General features: G+C 38.3%; 1 protein-coding gene across 4 annotated transcripts in view; it reads right to left on the bottom strand.

Moving 5' to 3' along the window:
• The window catches only part of rtel1 (regulator of telomere elongation helicase 1), a 105,581-nt gene that overhangs the window by 54,587 nt on the left and 24,426 nt on the right, over positions 1 to 26,568 (bottom strand). For all 4 annotated transcript variants that reach the window (XM_039735093.1, XM_039735094.1, XM_039735096.1 and 1 more), the window contains exons 8-13: positions 25,772 to 25,856; positions 19,443 to 19,508; positions 15,913 to 16,066; positions 12,501 to 12,539; positions 7,348 to 7,426; positions 2,656 to 2,753 (exon numbers count right to left, since the gene is read on the bottom strand). In XM_039735093.1, coding sequence (XP_039591027.1) covers positions 2,656 to 2,753; positions 7,348 to 7,426; positions 12,501 to 12,539; positions 15,913 to 16,066; positions 19,443 to 19,508; positions 25,772 to 25,856 — 521 coding nt within the window. The remainder of the gene's footprint in view (positions 1 to 2,655; positions 2,754 to 7,347; positions 7,427 to 12,500; positions 12,540 to 15,912; positions 16,067 to 19,442; positions 19,509 to 25,771; positions 25,857 to 26,568) is intronic.

The following is a 26,568-nucleotide window of genomic DNA, read 5'->3' as shown; positions in this document are numbered from 1 at the left end:
GCTGAGTGTAGCTGCATTTTCCCCAAAGTTACCAAAGTTCAGCAGCTTCAACTCAAAAAAATGGGATTCAACAAAAGCCTGACACGCAGAAATGATTCCACAGACAAAACGTCTTCGTTTTAAAAGTTTAGTTAAGTTTCAAAGTAAAACAGTTCACACTAAAGAGAATTAAAATAGCAAAAAAGGAAAAATTAATGTTAAGAAAAGTTCAGTTCAAAGCTTAAATCTTGTTACATCTCAAATTGTTACTCTTTACGTAACATTTCTGAACCATTTCTAAACGGTCAGAAAACTGTATGCTTATCCCATCTCTGAGTAGAAAATGGGTCTTTCAAGTCCCTCTTTACTGGAACTTGTTCTTTCCACAACTAAGCTTATTATCACACTGTTTCTCAGTTATAGTAAGAAGGTTCTATCTCTTGCTAACTTATAGCGGGAAAAGACTATACCATAAGTTATGACTATGAAAGAAATGTATGTTCTATTCAAATTAAGCAAACATTAATATGAGTTTAACTCAAAACTTCAACTTTCTAAGATTGGCTCTTACACTGAGAGTCATATGAAGTTTTTCATATGACTGTATACATATAAAAGCATTATCCACATTGTGGATGATGAATGGTTCTTGTGCATAAGAGTTCTACTTCCAGAGGTGCACCATGTCTGCTAGTACATGTAATAAGTTAATATGATCACAATTTTATTTGTATTTAGTAATGAATAAAAATAGAAAATTTACAATACAAGTGTAGGCTGACCATGTGCCCATAGTGACACTGAAACAAAAGATGAGGGACACCATATCTATGCTAAAGAGTGGTCAGTTACTTACTGGCAGGTTGTTTCCAAATGAATGTCTTTTTAAATGTGTCTTTTCAGAGAATACAGGAATGCAGCTCACTTTTTACAGAGGTATTTACTTATATTATCAGCATGTTTTGGGAGGGATTCTTAATTTCTAAACCTTCATTTACTAAAAGCAACACATTTAAAAAAATCTTTATCAAATATATTAAACATTTTGTTTATTAGAACCACTTGTAAAAGAACAACTATGACGATTTATTAAAATCTATATATTTCATATTGCATTGTTCCTTCACAAGGGTCATTAAAATGCAGCTGAATCACTGTAGTTAATACACCATGTTTTCTTGCCAATTTTCCACTGACAAATTTGAGGGTATCCTTCACATTTTCTGTAATTTTGTGTCTATTTAATGAAAATGAAGGATGTTTGCTGCTAAAAAAAAACACCATGCTTAACTGTGACTGAAAAGTCAAGTTTAGGCAGGTATTTGTCATCTGAGCAATGTTCCATGATGGGGAATTTCTGTCAGGTTGTATTGATCTCTCTTTTTCATTATCATTTGCTACAGTAAATTGGTACTTTAACTTTGGTGTAATTGCATAAACTAATTACAAATTGGGTTGTTTTTCATTTGTGTATTTCTTTAAATGATTTCAGCATGTTTTCCGGTCTTAAACTTTTTTTAGATATCTATTTTTAACATTATTATTTTGGTTCTTTCTATTTGATAATTCCATAACAGACAACTTAGGGTAGGAAACAAAATCATGGAAGAATAAAAAAAATGCATAAAAATATTTTGTGTGATCAACCATGATTTTAGCCGGTTATTTTATTCACTCTGCAATATTATCCAGTTATAGGTCTTATATAAAACACAAGGATGTACTTGATTGCCAAAAAAGCTGATGACACTGGCTATTTTTAAGTCAAATTGCAATTTTGTACTACACTGTAGTAATAATTGATTTATTTAAAAAAAAAAACCCTCTGGCTACTTTCTACAGCACAGCAATAAAAACTAAAAAGTGTCTGCTTACTCATCCTTCTCTTCTGGCACATATTACAAAAAAGGGAAAGAACTACTGATGCTAACTGTCTTTTTGGCCGTATGTCTGCTTAAATCTATAATGAGCTTGATTGCTTGAACAATATTTACAGCTAAGCTGTCAATGTTTTCCTGTATGTTTTCTTACTATTGTTGCTGATCTGTCTAATTACTATGGCTAAATCAAGTGATATGACTGTGGATGGATTTAAATACACCTACATCTCAAACGTTAAACACAATCTTCAAAGTAAAAAATGACAATATATATTTAATTTACAGATTAGTGCATGATGCCATTAAGCTTTTTGTGCAAAGGCATCATGATGCATCTTCTTGTAACACAAAGTGGTTTCTAGTCAAAAAGGAGTTAACTTGATCATTGTAGGTTTTCAAGATGATTGGTGTTGGCAATTTGGCTACCACTGGTATTCACTGCATACGCAAGAGGGAACAGGTTATAAGCCAACTTCACCTGCTGTGCTTTGAGAAGCTTAGACTGCATTTCCAGTTTGCCCTTTTACTGCAATTCCCTTGCTATTTCACATTCCCCAACTGCTACCCTAGATTTTATACAGTTCTCCTAAAACGATGGCCACAAAGTTATATGAATGTAATAAAATGGGTAGTTGAAACATCACAGGTGGTAACTATAAAAATTCTCAATTCGCCAAGACTCAAGGTAAAACATCTAAAAACACAAGCAAATCAAAAAGGAATACTAGACATAACTATTTGCTTTTCAGTACAAAACACAATAAGAAAATGAACAAGACATCTCTAGGATACTTACGCTCAGCAAAATATCCCATTATTTGTTCCAACGCATCCAGTACTGCAGTTTTTGTTTCAAATGTAAGCTGGGCTTGTTTAAAAAGCTCAAAGATATAGCTGCAAAGAAACAAATATATCCAGATTAAATTACCAATACCCAAGAAGTGAACTTAAAATAATAAAAAAGTAAGTAAAAATGGTCATTTAAACTCTAAATGCTATAGCCATCAGCAAAAGAAATTAATCACCTAATGTTGAACTTGGTTAATGTTTATCACTGCTGCTACATCCAATTTTTACATGTCAGGAATAAATACTAAATCAAACAAGAGATACTGTTTATGTATTTCCATCTATTTAGACTGTTACCTGTCAGTTCTATGTTGCCTCATTTCCTTAAGTGAAATTACAATATCCACTGATTTCAGTTGATTCCAGTCTTAATATATTTAAATATGTGCATAATTATAAATTGACCCTATGTGAGAGTTTATTGTACCCGCTCACATTCACAGACACTCTTTTCAGGGCTTTCTTCTGTATTGTATTCAGTGTTGCAAGGACAGGCTGCACTAGCCCATGATCACAAACTGGATTAAATAGGTTTGAGAACGTCAGGTTATGAATCATTAAATGATATATTAATATTCATTCTAAAACACTAAAGAATATACAGTAAACCTGAAGTGGAGATGATAAATTTCCTTACTGTTCAGGAATTACCTTTGTGTGCGGTAAATCAATCTAGAAGCTGTATTCCTTGTTCCAAGAACATAATCTATTAATCAGACAGACTGCAAAATTATGAATCTGACATACTGTAGACTTATAAACTACAGTATAGCTTCTTGTTTAATATACCAGCCCACCAAAATGTAAAGTAATGGTATGCTGAGTTGATGAAAAAAAATAAATTATATAAATAGGTTTTACTTATATTTGAAACCTATGGGCTGATCTCTTTCTGTAAAAATGACTCAGTGAGCACAAACACAGAGTGGAGCATGACACCATTTACAACCTCCAATTGAAGTTTTTGGCTAAAAATGAGAAAAATATCTCTTAGTAAAGACAAACATGAAATATTAAAATACATGAATAGTTTTTCATCCCCATTTACATAACAATATTTAAATCACATTCATAGTTCATATTTATGTCCAGTCATTAATGATGTATCAATGAAATCTTATAATTTAAATGAATTCTTTCCACAATGTTCAAAGTCTATATTAGGTTTATCAAAGCTATTAGAAAATAACACAAACAAATTTACAGTCAGCAGAGTCCGTACTAATATACAACAAGCTTTAATATTTAATACTAGTAATGTAGGACATAAAAAAATATAATGACAACAATTAATTAATCCGAACACATTTCTCCAGTTTTGATGTCACTACACTGGTTGCCTGTGTCATTCAGGATTGACTTTAAAATACTGCTTATGGTTTATAAAGCCTTAAATAATCTCGCTCCATCTTATATATTGGAATGCCTGTCACGTTATATTCTAAATCGTAACCTTAGATCTTCAAATGAGTGTCTCCTTATAATTCCAAAAGCTAAACTTAAAAGAAGTGGTGAGGCGGCCTTCTGCTGTTATGCACCTAAAATCTGGAATAGCCTGCCAATAGGAATTCGCCAGGCAAATACAGTAGAGCACTTTAAAACGCTGCTGATAGATAGATAGATAGATAGATAGATAGATAGATAGATAGATAGATAGATAGATAGATAGATAGATAGATAGATAGATAGATAGATAGATAGATAGATAGATAGATAGATAGATAGATAGATAGATAGATAGATAGATAGATAGATAGATAGATAGATAGATAGATAGATAGATACTTTATTAATCCCAAGGGGAAATTCACATAATCCAGCAGCAGTATACTGATACAAAGAAACAATATTAAATTAAATAATAATAAAAATGAAAAGAATTAAAATAAAATTAATGTTAGCATTTACTCCCCCGGGTGGAATTGAAGAGTCGCATAGTGTGGGGGAGGAACGATCTCCTCAGTCTGTCAGTGGAGCAGGACAGTGACAAAAGTCTGTCACTGAAGCTACTCCTCTGTCTGGAGATGACACTGTTAAGTGGATGCAGTGGATTCTTCATGATTGACAGGAGTTTGCTTAATGCCCGTCGCTCTGTCACAGATGTTAAACTGTCCAACTTTAATCCTACAATGGAGCCTGCCTTCTTAACAAGTTTGTCCAGGCGTGAGGCGTCTTTCATCTTTATGCTGCCACCCCAGCACACCACCGCGTAGAAGAGGGCACTCGCCACAACCGTCTGGTAGAACATCTGCAGCATCTTACTGCAGATGTTGAAGGATGCCAACCTTCTCAGAAAGTATAGTCTGCTCGGACCTTTCTTACATAGAGCATTAGTATTGGCAGTCCAGTCCAATTTGTCATCCAGCTGCACTCCCAGATATTTATAGGTCTGCACCCTCTGCACACAGTCACCTCTGATGATCACAGGGTCCATGAGGGGCCTGGGCCTCCTAAAATCCACCACCAGCTCCTTGGTCTTGCTGGTGTTAAGGTGTAAGTGGTTTGAGTCGCACCATTTAACAAAGTCTTTGATTAACTTTCTGTACTCCTCCTCCTGCCCACTCCTGATGCAGCCCACGATAGCAGTGTCATCAGCGAACGTTTGCACATGGCAGGACTCCGAGTCATATTGGAAGTCTGATGTATATAGATTGAACAGGACCGGAGAAAGTACAGTCCCCTGCGGCGCCCTGTATTGCTGCACACAATGTCAGACCTGCAGTTCCCAAGACGCACATATTGAGGTCTGTCTGTAAGATAGTCCACAATCCATGCCACAAGGTGTGAATCTACTCCCATCTCAGTCAGCTTATCCCTAAGGAGCAGAGGTTGGATGGTGTTGAAGGCACATTATATGTTGAAAACACATTACTTTAACGTGGCCTTTTTATAACTTCACTTTAACTTAATACTGATACTCTGTATGTTCAATTCTTCATAGTAATTATTCACAGTGGCTCCAAAATCCATACTGACCCCTACTCTCTCTTCTGTTTCTTTTTCCGGTTTCTTTGTGGTGGCGGCCTGCGCCACCACCACCTACTCAAAGCATCATGATGCACCAACATTGATGGACTGAAAGCCAGAAGTCTACGTGACCATCATCATCAGGTCCTTCCATGAAAACCCTAAATACAAAGAGGACTGTTTGACTTATGTTAGGTAGATTGCCCAGAGGGGACTGGGCGGTCTCTTGGTCTGGAACCCCTACAGATTTTATTTTTTCTCCAGCCTTTGGAGTTTTTTTTGCTTTTTCTGTCCACCCTGGCCATCGGACCTTACTCTTATTCTATGTTAATTAATGTTGACTTATGTTTATTTTTTATTGTGTCTTCTATTTTTCTATTCATTTTGTAAATCACTTTGAGCTACATTTTTTTGTATGAATATGTGCTATATAAATAAATGTTGATTGATTGATTGATTAAATAAGAGAGGTGATCAAGAACATAATGTTCACACCGGCTGAGCTCCAAATAACCTGTTAGGATGGGAGAAACATCCAGAAGGACAACCATCACTGCGACATTCTACCAATCTGTGATTTATGGCAGGGTGTCCAGATATAAGCCTCTGCTCAGTAAAAGACACATTGAAGCCCACTGGGAGTTTTCAAAAAGGCACCTTAAAGAACTCTCAGACTGTGAGAAACAAGATACTTTGGCCTGATGAAACCCAAGCATGAACTATTTGGCCTTAGTAGTAAGTTTCATGTCTGGATGAAAACCAAATACTCCCCATGAACTGCCCAATTTCATTCCAACAGTGAAGTATTGTTGTGGCATTATCATGCTGTGGGTCTGGGGGCTGGGAGATTAGTCAGGGTCAAGGAAAAGTTAAATGAAACAAAGCAGAAAGATATCCATGATGAAAACTTTCTTCAAATCAATCCAAATCTCGTGCTGAGCTGCAGGATCACCTACGATAGGACGACTATGCTAAGCACAAAGCAAAAACAACACAAAGTAGCACAGGGAACATCCTTGAGTGGTTCAGACAGAGCCTAGACTTGAACTCAATCAAAAATCTCTGGAGAAACCTGAAAATACCAGTCCACCGATGGTCTCCGTCCAACACGACAGAGCTTAAAAGGATGTGCAGGGAAGACCAGTAAAAAAATATCCAGGTATGGAAAGATTCACACACACCATAACCAAGAAGGCTCCAGGCTATAATTGCTGCCAAAAATGTAAAGAGCAAAGGATCTGAATGTCATAATGAGATTTCAGTTTTTTATTTTTAAAAAATATGCAAAATATTTACACATTTATTAAATCCTGTTGTCGATTTGTCATTCTGGGGTTTTGCATGTTGTGTGCGATGACAAAAAATATACATTTAAATGATTATGCCACAAGGCTGCAACATAAAAAACTGTGAAAATAGTCAATGGGTCTTAATACTTTCTAAATGCACTATATTTGAGAATAAATAGTAAATTATATACAGATGATCACATTTCAATCCATAGACATTTGCATTACAATCAGTTTAATGCCAATGTTAAAATACTGCTTCATGTTTCAATTCTATCATCAAAGAAATTTTTAAAAAACACTCATACAGAATATTCCGTAAAGGGTCCTAAATTAGAGAGTATTAGTAATTTACTGCTTAACAACTGCACAAGAGCACTCACCTTCCTGGTTTTGTTAGTCCTGCTCCATTTGAAGGTAACTCAATGGAATCAATGGCAGCTTCAAGGTCTAGTAAAATTCCTATTTTGGAAACAGGACATTAAAACAATGAAAGCTAAACTATTTAATTTTAAGCTTAATATGATTTCTATGATTTTAGAAATTGAAGAAACCTTGCAAATCAGTTTAGTAGACACATTAAGAAACACCTGAAAGTTGGAGCAATTCCCAATTTGTATGCATGTATAAAACCAAAAACTGTTAGTTAACACAAATCAGTATTTTCATTCCATCAATACACTGGTAGCAGAATTGCCACTCTAGTCACTATTAAAAACCTCACACTGTTCCAATTCCATTTGAACTAGTGTGTTGGTGAGTGTCACCATTGTACATCTGTGCTTGGGTCCTAATTTGGGACTCTGAGGTCGTTCATCGTGTGGTGGGTGCGGCAGCATGCTTTATCAGCGTATATAACCAACCAACACAATGGTTACAGCTCTATAAAGATTTTCGATTAGTCAATATATATACTGATCAAGACCCAATACAACAGTCACAAGCACAAGTCTAGCACACACAAGTATTTTATTTTTAGTGGGAAACACTATTCCACTTTTGGTTTCCCCACACGCCCAGCACAGTGCACAGTTCAAAGCACAATAAATGCAATTACTGCACCAACATTTTGTCTCCTTTCTCTACTTCCTCCGTCTTCCATTCCACCACGTTCATCCTCCTCCTTCCGGCTCTGGATCCCAGAATGTGGGCTCCTTTTAAGTTAATGTTGCCGGCTCATTGTCCCATTAGACTTTCTTTCAACCTGCAGTAGTCCACAGCTGTTATTTCAAGGCCCAATTTTGTCCTTTAAGGAATGGCTTTCTTACAATCACTTGCCCTGTCAAACGTGCAACATAAAGTCTCGCTTTTTTTGACCACTGTTAAGCTGTGCTTGAAGCTATTGTACTGTGTGGCGCCTATCACCAAAGCTGGTGATCCTCAGAAACTTGCCTTCTGATTGGTGTGTGACTCTGGCCAGATCTCTTCTTATCACAGCTTCTAGTTTCCAATTGCCTTTGGATTGTATAGGACATTGTACACACGGACACTTTGATTTTGTTTTTTTGCAGTTTCTCTAAATGAAAGGCCTACACTTCTAAGGGTAATAATGCTCTGTCTCATTTCATTTGTTAATTGCCATTTTCTTGCCATTATCTCTAAATTTAGCACTTTCTACATGGTAATATTGTCCAATAGTACTTCAGAGGGTGTAGTAACAGTCTGTTGCCACTCTGCTTGAAAACAGAGAGAGGGTTTTTAAGTAATCCACAGAAGTTGGAAGACATGTGCAAATTTTAAATTTCAACTTGCAAGGCTTAATTTACTTTAATTGCTGCAGAACATCTGTAGGTTGCAACTTACTAGTAGGTCCCTGATGAAGGTCCATTTGTAATATTCTGAAACTTCCATTTCTTCAGTTTTTGTTAATCTAAACCTCTAGCATTGTACTTCTTACTTTTTCACCATTCAAATATATATATATATTCAAATATATATTATAGTTTTTACTGTCAAATCGAGCCTCGGGCATCAGTGTCAGAGGCAAAGCCTCTCACGTTGCACCACAGCGTGTGGTTCATTTATTTGACAGTATGTAGATCGGAGTAATTACATTCAAGGCATTCGTAGTCTGAATCACAATCTGACTGTGTGGGTGGTTACCTACCAAGTAACGCTTGTGGTTGGTCAGCAAGTCGGCTAACGTCCGCCACAGTGCCCTCTTTCAGTTGCGAGAAGCAGATCATAGAATGGCTGAAATAGTTTTTACTGTCAAATAATGCAAAGAGTACGCAACATGTGTTTCGCCCTAATTCTGGTCTCATCAGGCGTACACAATCACTGCACTCCCTCTCGGGAATCGAACCTCGGGCGTCAGAGTCAGAGGCAAAGCCTCTCACGTTGTGCCACCATGTGGTTCATTTATTTGACAGTATGTAGATCGGGGTAATTACATTCAAGGCATTCGTAGTCTGAATCACAATCTGACTGTGTGGGTGGTTACCTACCAGGTAACGCTTGTGGTTGTTCAGCAAGTCGGCTAACGTCCGCCATGGTGCCCTCTTTCAGTTGCGAGAAGCATGTAATTACCCCGATCTACATACTGTCAAATAAACAAACCACACGCCTGGAAGGCCGGGCGAGATTTGTGTGTTGTAGGCAGGGACTGCCCGGATCCACGTCGGTGGTAGACGCATGCCAATCTGTGGGGCTTCGTCAGCACAGTGGCAGCAGGAAGAGCTGCAGAGGAGGAGTCGCTGCAGCTTCGAAGGCCGCGGCAGCTACAATGCTGCCAGGAGGCTCCCTACCGCACCAGGAGGAGGGGAAACAAGATGGCCGCGGACCAGAAGTCCCTCCCCAAGACAAGCAAGGGATTGGATGGTGTGTGTTGTGTGCCCGCTGATGATTGGATGGAGGCAAGACCAACAAATGTCCATCCTGAGCAAGGGAAGGACCCGATTGGGCTGGAGGAGAGGCCCCACAGGAAGCACCTTGTGACAGCGGGCAGATCGGCATGGTGCTGGAGGCTTCAGCCGGAGGGACACGGCGGGGCAGGTAAGTGGAACCGGCCCCGTATAGAATAAGGGAGGCCCAACCGAAACGACAGTGATCGGATTCAAGTAGGGGGGCTCCTATAGTGGACGCGGCAGTGAGAGCCAATCATGTGGCGAGGGGGAGAGAGAGCGAGGGCAGGCAGCACGCCAACTGATGAGTGCCACGGGTCCTAGAGCCCTATGCCCCGAGCCACCGACTGTCTCACACCGCTCCACAGGGACGCAGACTGGACAGGGTCTATACCTTTCCCATAGGGAGACCCAAACCGTCACGGCATCCCAGAGAAAGAGGAGTAATCGAGGGATGAAAGCCGGTTTCTGCCAGAAGGGTGGACATGAGGCAGGATGCTCACGTCCAGAAAAGGGCTGCCCTCTGCAGAGGCAGAGGGAAACCCCAAAGTCGGCTGAGGTGATGGGGGTGCGAGCGATCCTGTCTAATGTCCCAACTAGGGGGGCAAGGAACCTGTAGAGGGGGTGCTGAAGAGGCAAATCCTGGGGTGCTGGTCAGAGTGGGGAGCGATGCCTGTGCGTGGCCAGGTGGTGGTGTCTGGCAGCGTCTCCGCCCCTGTTTCTGCTTGTCGTGTTACAGGACCGGACTCTGGGCCTGCAGTAGGACCCACTTCATGGGAGACCTGCCCTCACGGGATGGGCCGCTGGCCCCTATGGGTCTCAACTAGCAGACGGGCAGTGTGGAAAGCGGCTGGGGGCAGTACCCAGCCAGGACGCCCACAAGGACCGGAAGAGGGACTATACCTCCTCCAGACCACGAGAGGGCAGCCGCCCTGGATGGTATGGGGACCACAGGAACAGAGCTTGGAAGCTCAACTCTATAGGGGCCTATGGTCACCGCCAGGGGGCGCCCAGATGCCTGAAGAGCCCTGGCCCTGAGCACTCCTGCCACACCCGGAAGTGCTGGGCGGAAGACGACCAGGGACACCTGGATTGCTTTCGGGTGCACAGCCGCCACTTCTGCCACACCAGGGAGTGCCGGCAGTCGCTTACTGGGAGGCACCTGGAGCACATCCGGGTGATTATAAAAGGGGCCACCTCCCTCCATTTGATGGCTGGAGTCAGGAGGTGGAGAGACGGAACTCGGGAGGAGAGGTGTGAAGATGGACCTGAGAAAGAGGCATTGGAAGGCCCTGGACTTTGGGGAAGTACAGGAGTTGTGTGTGTCATCTGTGTAAATAAGAATGTATAATAAACATGTGTTGGGTGAACTATTGGTGTCCGCCTGTCTGTATATATAAGCTACATATTAACCGAGGCAAACCTGTAAGAGTACTATACTATTTTTCTTAAATACAGTACTTCCTAAAAACTTTTCCAAGAATACTGTACCAAGCACATATTGCTCAGAGGTGATTAGGACTTCACAGGGAACAATTTACTGTTTCAATGTGATAGGGACTTCACGGCTATCAAGACAAAGCATTGCATAGTGCCGCGCACCAGGGAAATGCACAATTGTGTGGCACACATGGGGATTTTTGTAGTTATTGCTTAAAAGTGATTGAGACTTTATGGTTATCAAGGGGAGGCGATGCTCAATGCACCTGGGAAGCTGGAGTAAGATGGGGGGTTGAAATTTGTAGTGACTGCTTCATCGTGATCAGGCCTTTTCACATCTCAAGAGGCAAGCAGTGCATTGTGCAGTGTGATGGCATATCGCACCAGGGAGGCATGCAATTTTGTGGCACACCAGGGAGGTTGGAGATAAATAAGGTGGGTTTTACTGCACTGATACCTAGGTCTGAAAGCTGGTATCGATACCAATTTAAAAATTTTTGTACCCATCCAACACTACTGAGGTATGAAAAGAGGCTGAAAAGTGACAGTATGTCCAAATTTTTTTTTAAATTGTTAATGGCTACAACCATCCGTTTTATCTGAGATTTAAGTTATTTGAGGTAACATTGGTTCACAGTACCTCAGAGAATCTGGCTTTTACAGTATATATGTGTGTGTATTTTTATGGAAAATAAAATTAGTAAATATGAATAAACTAAGCTATGTGGTTGTTAATATAGGAAAAGATAATAACAATTTGTAGCAGGCCATCTTAGCACATAGGTAAAAAGAAAGATGGAAGTTATGTTTGAGGGAGGCAGGACCAATAAATGTGCAGTAGACTGCCATATTTAAGAGATTAGGAAAAAGAAATATGACAACATCTCTGAATCAGCATTTTATATGATTTAAGTATCTTAGAGTGAAAGCTCACAAACACATGCAGTAATTAAAGTAATAGAACTGCAAAGTACTGAGTTTAAGTAATAAAAGTATATTAACAATTCACCATCCTGAGATCACTTGGGACACTCTATACCTTCGGAGTGGGAGTGAATTTCCTAGAAACAGCAGCAATTGATGCTCTTTTCAAAGTCTGAGGTAAAGAGGTTACAATTATTTTCTAATATACAAAGTTAAGCTATCTTATTAAAACACAAACTATGAATTATGTTCACTTCTGAATAATAATTAAGGCAAACTAAGTTAACACATGAAAATTTGCAAGATAACACAGACAAAAATATACTTACGTTTAATTTTGGCAATATCAGCAACATCCATTTTCAAACCTAAAAAAAATAATAAAAAGCATTCCAATTTGCATTATAGAAAAGTCACATATCAATCTATAAAACATGAAGACTCTAGCTGTACACTGAGGCAGCAGAGCATAAAAAGGAAGACACATTAACATTAACAATTTATTCATCTATTAACTTTCCAAAGGTTTTTTTTTTCTATTACAGATTGTGGCAGTAGGGGGCGCTAGTGCACCCTTGAACCCTCAGGTACAACTCCAGACACCAAGTAAAAGTCAAAGACTTTTTATTTTCTTTTAACACAGTGCACCAAGCACCTTCCACACTACTCATTAATTATAAACCAAATTCAACACAATAATCACTCCTCCTCACCCAGACACTTTGCTCCTCTAACTCCCAGTACAGCAACTCCCGGTGGTCCCCAAGGTATCCAGCAGGGCTGTGTAAAAACACTGCATAGTCCATGACGCCCTGCTGGAACTTGGGGCACGATCCTGCTGTCGGGAGAGCTCCTTCTGGCGGCCTGGGGGTGAGGGCTGGAGCACGAAGCCGGCAGTCCTCCGCAAGAGTTATATGGACCTTGGACCTGCACCAGCAGCATTTGGTGTAAAGTAAGCACTAGTCTGAAAGGTAACATTTGATATTCACGAGGCACAGTAATAAAAACATGCACCTTCAACCTGGGCTATGAGAGGAAACTCCTTCTCAAATATAGAAGCAAGCTCTACATGAACATTGAGCAGGCTAGGATTCGAGTCAAAGCCCCTATAACTATAAGGAAGTAGCACAACATATATATAACACAATACCACTTGCTCTGCACTTCCAGAATTTGGAAAATTTAGACAAAAATAAAACATGACAAAATGACAATTATAAGACATGACAAAATAACAATTATAAAATAAACAGTGGCAGAGTAGACTCTTTATAGGCAAATTATTCATAAACTATTGTGGTCAAGACAAGAGATGTCACAAGAACTGGTTATTGGTACCAAAGGTGACAATCAACCCAAAAACATAACGGTTCCAACTTTTGTATGTTATCAGTAATATCAAGTGAAGCTAGTACTGTACGACTGTAAGTAGATAAATTACATGCTCGAGGACATTAGTGGAAATGAATTTACTGTTGAGGCCAGGAAGCACTTCTTCATGCAAAGAGTTGTGAGACCTTGGAACAAACTACTGAGACGTAGCTGAAGCAGAAACAATTACAACCTTTAACAAGAATCCTGATGAGATATTAGGACAGCCTAGCTATTAGCTGAACAATTGGGCTTGACGGACTGAATTGTCTCTTCCAGTTCCTCATATGTCTTATGTATTTTTCTAATTAGTCAGAAAGAAGCAATACTCCGCGAGAAGATGAGTAAAAACACAAAGCTGAAGTTGACTATTTATGCAGCAGTCTACTTATTCGAAAAATGGCTCAGTGGGAAGGGTGCTATGATTATACCATTTAACAGGTTGGACAAAATTGTATATTACATTTGTAAATTTGAACTTGCAGAGTCTAAATTTGTATCATTAGTTTGGTTTTTGAAGCCAAGCTAATGTTCATTAGTATAACCTCTAAAATGTACTAAATGTAGTCTGGTGTCCAAGATTACAAAATGATCCTTCCATAATTTACAGGTAAAACTCCGATACAATGAATATCTTTACAACAAAATGTTCATTACAATGAAGCATTTTTATGGTCCCGACAGTTTCCCCATATGACACGTGTCTATGGAAATCTCGTTACTACGAAATACTTTCAGCAAATACTTTTATTACAACGAAGTGCCCAAAAAATCTTGAAATGCCTGAATGAATCATCCACAGAGCAGTTAGTTCTGTGGTCGCAGCTCAGTTGTGCACAACAATCCCCAAATAGAAGCACTGTAAATTTTTTTTCTTTCTTCGAATTTTCCTCATACTTTTTTTTTTTTTTTGCTGTTTTCGTTTTTTTTCGGTGGTTTTCAGTAATATTTTTTGCTTATTGCACGTCAACATTTGATAAACATCCATTGGAACTGAACTCATTGTCACCCTCCTATAGAAACGGCAGACACGAAAAAACAATAACAGTTTATATTAGAAGAAAAAAAACTTTACATTTTTGCAGCTCTCGATTGCGGCAAAAAGAAAAAAGACGTTGCCAGTGAATTCAGAATTTTGCCATCGACACGGTCAACTTTCTTGAAAGGCCTAGCAAAAAACGAAGAAAAATCTTGGGTTGCAAACATATGCGAACTGCTGCATTTGAAGACGTCTAAAAAACCGTTTATATGTGGTTCAGTGATGCTCGTTCAAGAAACATTCCTATTAATGCCGCTCTCATTCGAGAAAATGTGAGGTTTCTAAACTCTCTTGGGACCTCTCCCAAGTGGACAACATGCCAAAGAGCGTCTTGAAGTGCAATCACTGTGTCTGTTTATCTGTTGCCAGGACAACAGCAGGCTCACAGCTCTGCTGTGTCTCTCCACCGAAGCAAACAGAAAAGATCTTGATGGGTATGCAAGGAACATTGTAAATGCAGGGAACAATATTATTTGGCCACTAACCTGGGCACGACCCTGCCTGACTGCTGTGTCTGTGTATAGGAGAGTGGCAGATCACGCTACAATAAATAACCCTGCTGTTCCTGTTTCAAGCTGAATAAAGCTGTTTTGCTAAAGTACTGCGACTCAGCCTCCTGTTTTGGGGTGCAAGGCAGAGACTTATAGCGTGACCATGATCTTTTAGGATTTGCTTCTGGGCCGCTTCACTGCAGCGCTGTGAGCCTGCTGTTGCCCTGTCCCCGGCAATGGACAATCAATCTTCCACAGATGCAGCAATCATGCTTTGGGACGCACTTCAGAATGCTGCCCTGTTGGGTTGGGGAGAGTCCAAAAGAGTTCAGAAACCTCACAATATGAAGAAGAAGAAACAGATGATTTGGCTTCTGATTGATAACTGTGCTGTCCACAACATGCTTCCACATTTAGATAATGTTCATGTTGAATTCCTCCCACCCAATTGCACAGCAGTGCTTCAGCCATTGGATTAGGGAATCATTCACACCCTGAAAGTGTATTATCACAAGGAAATGTTGAGAAGAATTCTCATCAGCATAACTTGCAGACTTATAGACTAAAATTAATGAGAAAGAAGCTATTGAAATGATTGCAAATGGCTGGACGCAAGTTAAAGAAAGCACTATAGTGACAAATACAGAATCTCATTACTACAAAATTTTCACTACAACAACGAAATATTTTTAGGACCTAAAAAATATTTCGTTGTTGTAACAGAATTTTACCTGTATATGATTATGGCCACTTTAATTTTTTCCATTAAAAGCTGCCACACACAGATTTTTTGGGAAATCTAATAAACAGACTATTAAACATTGCTTGTTTACTACTAACCAGGATTGGTTGTTTCAATGTTGAAATCTTCAGATAGTCCGCTTTTTTCAGCTGTACTAGCTTGTAGTGTGAGAACCTGGTTGACAGCATCAATTGCAGTAGCCAAGTCATAAGGAGTCAAATCGCTTGATGCAGACTCCTCACACATTTTCTCCTGAAAAATTAAATAATCCAATATCTTTGTGATATCATAGAAGATGGTCTATTAATTAAACATAACAAAAATACACAAACAAATCAAAATAAACTTAGTTCTTATTTTATCATTTGACATCTTCAGATTAAAATAATCACTTATCTCATTGCAGATGTTACACATAGATGAACTCAATGATAAATACTACAAGAAGAGTTAAACAAATACAATGTCCACCTCGCTCGTTTGGAGCTGGTTGATCCCTCATGTTAATAGTCCTTCCTGCACTGCCCAATAATCCCATATAACTACCCCCAGGATCTCTCTATTTCTCACCTCCCCTTCAGAGCAAGAAAAACTAAAATCTCATGCTACTTGAGACCTTTAGTTTCCTTTATGCTGACTTTATAGAGCAAGGTTGAAATAATTATCATTCATACTTATTCAAGCTGAGCTATATGGAAAAATGTTCTAATCGATTAATCGTCCTTGTAAACATTGCTAATAGATGATGTTATCAGGCGTATTTGTGTCCACTTTAACTGAGTAAACCAACAATTCTTTCAAGTATTTATTGTAATTTTCAATTTGGTTACAGAACGCCCTCATAGTTGATAGTCATGCACTGTAGTTTAATACAGAAAAACATGAATGAATGATAAAAAGAAATCAACTTTACTTATCTGGCAACACATCTGCCAAAAAAATTAACCAGTTATTTGTTGACTAGGCAGGAAGGCTGATGTTGCAAAAGATTCACAAGCACAAGCACTAAGTACAAGTCTCACTAGCTGTTAATTATTGCTGCTTCAGGAGTTTGAGAAAAAAAAAAATGGTACTACAGTCGTTTCACATTTCTTATGTGAGTAAATTATGTCTGCCTTATGCATTCTCTACTACAGGTTGTTTTGAAGCATAGGTATTTTCCTTTCTAAGCCACATACATCAGCCTACAACTTCTCCAAAACAGCATACTGTACCTGTACAGAAAATGATCAGTTTAAGCACAGAGGTTAAATTAGGTGGCACCCCTTTCAGTTGCAATAATCCGTGTCAAATTCGTTTTGGGGCAGTGATGGGGATAGATGAGCCATGAATTACACCGCCATACTACAAAGGCTTTAGCCATTCATATCCCTGAAGTACAAGCTTCAAATTTCATTCTCTTCTTTTTGTCTTTTAGTTGAAGCTAAGATCTGATCTTAAAGCAGGCAATGTTTCCCCATCTTCAGCACTCCATTTAAGAATTTTTGTAACTTTCTATTCTTTATGTCCAACATAGCTACATTAAGACCAATCTATGCAAAGCTTCTTATTGTCCTTTATCAATTCTCTGTTTAGCACTAGGATATTCCATCTTGGAAATTTATTTTCACCACATAATCTCCAAAACACTCAAGGTAAGATTGTTCACAGCAATTATTTTTCTCCCCAAGGCACTTTGGCATAGGTCAGTCTGTTGATCCCTGTCAAGCCTTCTGCCAGTTAAGCATCTCTGGCACTTTTTTGCACATGTTTTGGGAGTGCTCCTCCCAGTCTTGGCTTTCTGGATGCGTACTGCTAATTTTCTACCTTTCACACTTACATCCCATCAATCCTCTTAACCCAAAATTCTCTATTTAATGGAAACAGTAGGAGCAAAGACAGACAGAAAACAGTAAGATTATAAACACATCATTTTTAGACACCATACTTTAAAAACACAAAATGAGTTTGTAAGCAGGGAAAGCAACACCATCAGTGCTTATAATGGTTAAAGTAGCAAAAGGTCATGGACTTTGACAAATGTTATATATTATAATACATATTGCTTGGTGTTTCAGTATATTGTCTTCAGGGTCTATACTACTTATCTTTACAACGTCCATACTACACAATTCTATATCTCATTCTGACTAAGGTATTCTTTTTGGACTTTGTCTGCTCATTGTAGCTTCCACGCCTGTGCTATAAAATGTACCAATGCAGCAGCATTTATTTTATTTGCAAGTTTTCATTGTGTGCTGGGTTGTTGCATGAGGAAGAGTTCCTCAACCTGTTTTATCTGGGTCTGTCAGGGGTCACTTTGTTATAATACCTAATGTGATTCAGTTTTGCAAGTTTGACTTACAGTAGAGTTGGGCAATGTCAGTCCTGGAGGGCTGCAATACCGGAAGGTTTTTGTTCCAACCCACTTTCTTAATGAGAAGTCAATTATTGCTGATAAAGTACTTATTGCTCTAGTAACATTTTGATGCTTCTTTTCAGTGGTCTCGCTTGTTAAGGTTACCCACCTATAACTGCTGATTTCAGTATTACCAGCTGCATTCAGTGTTTTAATGGCTCCTTAACTAGCAATAAGGTGCAAATGACAAAAGAGTCAGCAGTTCTCCATCTAACTTGTTTCCATTTACACCTGTGTGGTTTCATCATGCACTATTTGGTTTAATAAAACACTTAATGATCCAGTTTAGGCTTCAAATCATTTAGATGACATACTTGGAAAGAAATAAAATAATCTATGATATAAGAACCTAACATTGCAGAACAATGCCACAAAATGAAAGATGATCTGAGATTGGCAAGGATTGGTTTCTAATTAAGCAAATGGGTTGGAACGAAAACCTGCAGCTATTGTGGCCCTCCAGGACTGACATTGCACACTCCTGACCTACAGCATTAACATGCAATTTGACAAAGAAGCAATACTGTAATATTGTTTTCACTGAAAAAGGCCCCTGTGATAAGGGGGTGGGAATAGTGATGAGGTGCTAACCAATTTTTTTTCTTGTATTTGCTAAATGTTTTTTATCTTCTAAATGTTTAAATGGGTTTTACTCATATTCCTAATCTGTGCCGAGTTCTTAGAGATGCACCAATAACATGCTGTAGAACCAATCACACATGGAAATACTGTTCTTGGGAAAACAGATGAGACTAACAACAAAAGAAACCAGAGAATGGAGAGGATGCAGTAAAAGGTCACACAGCCTCATAGAAAAGAGGTTTATATTTGGTCTGCTTATTATTTTTTGAAATCTGCCTTTTCCGATTCAGGCTTACGGATCTCAAAAGCAGCAACATTGAGTGAACTTATATGTAATGCTAAAACTAACCAGAAACAACACCAGACAAACAAAAAAGTCAAGACTACTGCCAGCCAATATTATAATTAATAAAGCTAAGTAAACCGATCACACAGATATCATATAATGTATAATAAACAGGTTACATGGTCAATTCGATTGACACCCTGAATGATATTAATTCATAACAGAAAAATGGATTAATTTAGATTTTTCAATGACAAAATGTTTCCTCAAAATTTTTATAAAAAAGGTTGATGTCCAGCAACAAACAGCTTAATTTTTTTATTTTAAAGTTACAGAAAAGCAAATTAATCTGTTGTGCTTACCACATTGTGAGCTTCATCAAAAATGACAACTGTGCCTTTCAGTTCAATATTGTGTGCTTTGCGACTCTAAGAAAAGGAAACAAAAAAATTACTGTCATGAACATGAAAACAACTGAAACTTGATCAATAAAATGTACCATCAGAGACAGGCTCGCGCATCTTAAAGTGGGAAAAATATTTATAATTTTTTAAAGTAACATCACTATCAGTTTTTAAATTTTAAAACTAGATTAATTACAAATGAATAATGCTTACATATTAACATTTTAACACTGTATTTGAAATTTAAAAAAAAATCAGAATCAGTGACCAGGATTAGTATTGCTCTACTTGTTCATGTTTCATAAGAACTGGTATCTAAGGTGAAGTGGGCAATAAAGTTTGAGCAAAAGATGGTAATGGTTTGGGACAATTGTAAACTAAAGCTACATGTAATTTACAATAATGTTTACATATCACCATCTCAAGAATCAACAATAATGACAAGATAACTCATATCATTTAATAAAACATATCAAACTATTGTGGAAGCAGAAAATATCATCATGAACCATATCTCGCGAAGTTAACAGGGAGGGATACTACAGTCTAGGTACAATACACAAGACCTTATCATACCTAAAAATGTACTTTCTCATATAAAATAGTATAAGGCACATTCAAAAATCAGGAGTCGTCTCCCCTAGACTTTCTCGTATACACAAATATGGGGATGGTTACTTTAGAGGTAAACCACAAGACAATGATTATATTTTTATATTATGTACAAGTACCATCAACAACAAACCAAATCAAATTAATAATATATTGAACAATTATTATAAAAGTAAAGTTGACTAAATCCGAATCTAAAGCTGCATGAATAAAAGGTAAAGTACCACTTCTGCTCAGCAGAAATAGCTAACAATTTGATAGAAATCTACGTTTTGTACCTACTGTATGCAAAATTTGGTTGACCTAAGTGAAAGCGTATTCAAGTTATCGTGTTTACATACACACACACACACAGATATAATTACAAAAATGGTATTTTCAGACTCAAGGAGGTCTAAAATGTTGAGATTCGTCAAAATCTTGACATCGAATTTTTGGACAATTACAATACTTTCCCTATACTTCGTAGATGAGAAAGTAAAAAGTGACCTGTTTAGCTAACGTTCAATTATTCTTTAACATGTTCTCAACAACTGGACACCCAAGTTTCCCATATATGGGCTCTGGTGGTTCTGCTGTGCTGTGGTGTACATTTTCCGCAGGACAAGAAAAGGAAAACTATATGCAACAGAACTTGATGTAAACCACTGTGTCTTATACTTTTTGGGACTGTGGAACACTCCACAAAAATATTCCCTTTCACAGAACCTGTGAAAAAATCAAAACATAAAAAATAAAAAATAAATTAAAAAATAAACTGATTTGTAAAAAATGTTCATGTATAATGTAAAAAGTTCGTAGTAATATGTTTCAGAAATGATAAATGCAGAGTCTTAATGATAAAGACAAGCTTGCACTGAATGACACATCTGATGTAAGGCCTGCTGTAGGAAAAAGAGGGCATTGCCCATTTTGCTAGATATTTAGTGGCACACAAGGTCTGTCAAGAGAGTAAATTTAATAGGAATGCAGAAAATCAGATGCATACCCCCCACCTGCATTCCTGAGTGAATGACTGAACAATTTCCTAATGGACATTAATTTTAGACTTGTAACCAGACATATTAACACACTTATAAGCAGGCACCCGATCTGTACCTGGAAGGGACATTAATTCAAACACCAAAGGTTCCACCTTCCTTCAAAACTAGCTACATTTGTCTCGTCTGTTCTCTGGTCAGCCATTCTCTTTGGGGTGAGAAGCCACCCACACTTTGTGAAGCACAAAGTTCACAAACTTTCTTTGGCCTGAAAGCTACTGTCAATAGAGTCTTGGACTTCCTATATTAGCGCTAAGATCTGCCAACACAAGGACAGGCAACGCATGACACAAGAATTGGTGTAAAATAACAGAGTGAGGAAAGAATCAGACAAGAATTTGCAGTGACCACTGGAGAGCTAATTTGATTAGGAGAGATTGAATTATTTGAAAGAAAAATTCTTGGACAGTAGTGTTAAACATACATGCAACAAAAAACGGGTATTATCATACATGACAAAGGAAGTATGAATGGAATTGGGCAAACAAGAATGAAAGAAAAAAAGAACACCCTTCAGCTCCAGAAATGACAGAGGAAGTGGAAGCAATTTAACCGCAGCAGAATGTATATTGGCCCAGGTCCCACAGCTTTCACAAGGGGATGCCGGTCAGTAGACTGCCAGACAAGCACTGCTATATAAAACATATCGTGGCCAATCTGGTAATGAGTTCTCAACCAAACTGAGCATTTATGAGAAATTCTGGAGAATCACCCAAGCAACATCTAACATAACCATGGTTAGCAATGTTGCCTGCAGGAGCCTCAAAGTACTGTACTGGGTTTTTTTTTTAATCAAAGCACTTAAATTTTCAGCCCACACTCTAAAAATTAATGTTACCTGTCGTCAGGATCATTCCAGGAGAGTCACAGTGACACAGCTTTTTGTTCATTTTGCTGTGTCTCCTTTTTGTCAGTTACTGCTGCTGAAGATATTTATGACTCGAGTAATGTGTTGTTTCAGTTAAGTATTTGTTTGTAATGCACTACTAGTTGTCCGCATTGGTGAGTAATAATGAACTAGCAATCCAGACCAGTTCTGGTTTTTGCCTTGTGTCCAATGCTACCTTGACAGGTACTTGTTTCCTGTGACCCTATGCTTTAATTTATTTCACTTTGTTTCACTCCAGTTATCCTGTCAATGAAGGTCAAAGTATCAACATGCTCAGCAGGGCAGACCAGTCTATTCTCTTTTCAATTTTTTTTTCAATCCTTCCTTGGAATTTCCAGATTCCAGGCCTCTCAAGAGATAACGTCTTCAACCTGTACTGGGTTTGCCCTTTTCCCAGTAGACATTACTTTGTAGAGTTCTTGAGGAAGACCCCCACAGACATCCTAACTCATCTGGACCACTTGTACATGCAATCTATTTTACACTGTCACTACTTTGAGCTTGTGGGCATAAGAGAGAATGCTGGTATAAACTGACCAACAAATTGAATGCTTTTGTCCAAGGATGAACCCTTATTTTAAAAACTGCCATCACTGCCCCAATTTGATGGCCTGTCTTATGATAATGAGTACTCTTACTTGTGAACAAGACCATAAGGTACTTCTCACTTAATACCCTTATGTGAAGAAGACAACACACTCTTTTCAAAGGAAGAATCACAACCCCAGATTCAGAGAAGATTTGCATTCAGGCCAGATCACACTGTGAGCAGCAGTCACTTGAGTTTATGTCATAGTTCACAAAAAAAAACATGAAAACCTGTATATTCCTGAATAAGATACTCTTTAATACAGCAAATAAACTGTACTCTAACAAAATCATATAGAAATATCCAATAGCAGACATCATAAATGCGCAGTGATAGCACTGCTGCCTCGCAGTAAGGAGACCTGGGTTCGCTTCCCAGGTGGAGTTTGCATGTTCTCCCTGTGTCTGCACGAGTTTCCTCCGGGTGCTCTGGTTTCCTCCCACAGTCCAAAGACATGCAGGTTAGATGCACTGGCGAACCTAAATTGTCCCTAGTGTGTGTGTGTGTGTGTGTGTGTCCTGCAGTGGGCTGGCGCCCTGCCCAGGGTTTGTTTCTGCCTTGACCCAGTGCTAGCTGGGATTGGCTCCAGCAGAGCCACCCGTGACCCTGTGTTAGGATATAGCGGGTTGGACAGTGACTGACTGACTGACTGACACATCATAAACTATTGAGAATTTTTTTAAAGAGACTAGGAGGCCCCACCCCCTGCTCACTTTGTTCGCCAAACCCTGGGTTTGGTTTACCGGATATACAATTTAAAGAGATTGTTAGTTTGATAGGAATTGTTACATATGCATTATTTTCACTTTTATTTTAAAACGTTTGTAAAAACAATACATTATTTCCAGCCCTGGACGTGGTTACATCTCTTTCTCGCAATATGTATAACGCTGCTCACGTTGTGAAGGGGGTGCAGCTGAACGCACGCTAAGGAGATGCCATCGGATCATCTGCTGTCTTTCTGCTGCTGGCGAGCTGCCTGTTCTCCTTGTCTCGCTGCCCGATCATTTCAAAGCCTGTACAGCCACTGTCCTTTTGCCACTTCGCATCTCTGTCACTCGCGGTGTGACGGGGGTGGGATGGGGGACAAGGGTTAGTTTGGCTGAACGCACGCTAAAGAGATGCAGTCTGATCATCTGCAGGCTTTTTGCTGCTGGCAAGCTGCCTGTTCTGCTTGTCGCATGTCGTTGTTTTAAGAGCTGGGAGCACATGAAGCGTGTCTGCCAACAGCAATCCAACAACTGCTGGGTTAGATGTCCGTGGACTTGTTTTAAATGATGTCTCACTGCCTTGTCTAGTGTGACGATTTAAAAACAATACTTGTCCTTTATTTCCGTCCCCGGGCGTGGTTAAATCTCTTTCTCAGGACATATAATGCTGCACACGTTGTTGCAGATGAATGCATGCTAAGGAGGTGCCGTTGGATCATCTGCTGTCGCACTGCTATCAGTCTTCCGTGCTGTACTCCGCCCTCTCTCAATCGAATCCTAACAGTCACTTAAAACAAAAAAGGCCTTAACCTGGCTGGGATGCTACAATACTTTCGAAATTTACTGCTTTCATATTCTTTACCTTTCTCTGCTTGTGTATCCTGCCATCGTTTGTTTGAGCCTTTCGAATTCCACTGCTTTCATAATCTCTTATCTGCCTTTTTTTCTCTTCAACGCTTTTGGGTCTCTTTTCTCCGCGCTGCTCTTTCTTCTTTGCTTAGTCGTTCACGTTTCATCTAGAACGTATTGTCCTTATACGCTTTATATGTGCTGATAGCACAAGATCTGTGTGTCTTTACATGACCGAGTGTTATTTGATATTGTTTGCGTCTCGAGGGTCTATCAAGTGTCTTCTGAGAAGATCACGTATCATCACCCTGCTTTTCCTTTCCAGGATTTTTTTATATGTTTTATCCTCAGTGTAAACTAAAAAAATATATAATATTACATGAAGGCCAACAATTGCATTTGTAATTTAAACTATACGGTGTATTTTTTTTTTTTTTTGTAATTAGCTTTTTGAGTAAGGTATAATTAAATTAAGCTGATTTTTAATTTTCATCAACATACTGTATAAACTGAGTAATTACTTATTATTTTTATGCACACTGTTGTTTATATATATATATATATATATATATATATATATATATATATATATATAGCAGTAATTTTAAAGAGTCATTTACAGAAAACATTTTTTCCACATTTTCTTCATTTTATTTGGAAAAGTGACTGCCCTGTTTGAGCCTCAGCTTTTTTTTTCTCTGATTTTAGAGTTTGATTTCGCTGTTGAACTTAACGGAGAAATCAGACCACATCACAAATGGAACAACCCTACTGTGGAATGGCCACTGTCTTGATGCAAAACTTAGAATCTAGTTTATTTGCATGAATAATAAAAGAGAAAAAATGCATTAGAGGGGCATAAAAATTGTGATTTACAAAATCGTGATATTTTGAAAAAAGATACAGATAAGTGAAGAAACAAAATGGAAAGACAGCTCAAAAATAGCTGTACTAGAAAAAAGTTGAAGCCTTTTCGCCCATAAAAGAAATTATACGAAAGCTCTGAATATCATATGAGCAGCTAAAAAATGCTGCTATTTAAAGAAGGTTGCTGGTAAATGACTGATGCGCACAGTTTCATCAGTGTTTTACCAACCTTCAAATATAAGTAGAAGGAGCAAAGAGAAATATTTTGAAAGTTAAGAGAGTGGCTACAATGTACAACATCTAAGATATTTTATAAGATAGCATGCTAAACAGACACTATGAAATTAGTGATGATACTTACAAGGAAGTTCATTCTGGTAAAAGAAATGTTGGCGGTAAGAGAATTTTTATCACTATGATCAAATAGCAATGCCCATAAGCAACAACCTGGTTAAAAACCTCAAAATTTAAGAAGAGTGTAGAGAAGGACTAGGACAAAAAGTCAACATACCTGGAGAAAACGTCATTTAGACATAGGGAGAGTGTGCAACTCCACATAGACAATAGACAGTAATCAGGAACAGAATTTGAACCCAGGACCCTGAATGTGGGAAGCAGCACCACTAACTACTGCCCCACTATTCCTTCCATCTGTGTAATTATATTAACACTGCTTCCCTCATTAAAAAAATAATTAACAAACACGCCATTTTAAAATAACAAATGCTTACCTTTGGATCAAGAAGATAGTTATATGGCATAAAGATAATTTCAGCTTGCTGCTTGAGAGATCGAGACAAATAATAAGGGCAAACTCTGTAAAAACAAGGAAAAAATTACACTGTCTACAGGTTTATCATTATAAAATGTAATCTATAATGTAGTAATTAACTACAGAGGAACTGGGTAGCTTTGTGCACTCTTTATACCTGTTAGTAGAATCTACTATTTATTTACACATATTTGTCTTCTTCTCAATCAACTATATTAATGAGGGCAGATCACCAGAATGTTGTATGGACTGAAATGAACTTTATTTCCTCATTACTTTTTTCAATTTCAACTTTCTTATTAAGATATAATGTTTTTGTCTGTTGGTTGCCTCAGTTATACAGCACTTGGTTTATGAGCTCTCAATGGCTATGCTGTTTCTTATGTGCCATGTGTCAGAATGAAAAATGAAATGCATTTTATTACTACACTAGCTTTGTTACCACCTTAGTCCAGAAAATGTATTAAGACAATGGGTGTTATAGTGCCATCAGTTAATAGGATGTATCATAAGTATTATGCAACAAAGTTTTTTTCTGATTACAATATTAGTAGGTTTTTTTATGTTTTCCCAGATTTTTTACCAAAAGGGAAATAGTGTTTTTGTTGATGAGTGAGTGAATGAGTGAGTAAACTTTGCATTATATATGTGTACACCGAACAGCCACAACATTAAAACCACAAGTGAACAACACTGAATGTCTTGTTACAATGGTGGGATATATTCGGCAGCATATGAACAATCAGTATTTGAAGA

Source organism: Polypterus senegalus, chromosome 14 (genome assembly GCF_016835505.1).
Source record: "Polypterus senegalus isolate Bchr_013 chromosome 14, ASM1683550v1, whole genome shotgun sequence".
Classification (NCBI taxonomy): domain Eukaryota; kingdom Metazoa; phylum Chordata; class Cladistia; order Polypteriformes; family Polypteridae; genus Polypterus; species Polypterus senegalus.
Note: the sequence above shows the minus strand (reverse complement) of the source record. Positions and strands in the feature narration are given on the sequence as shown.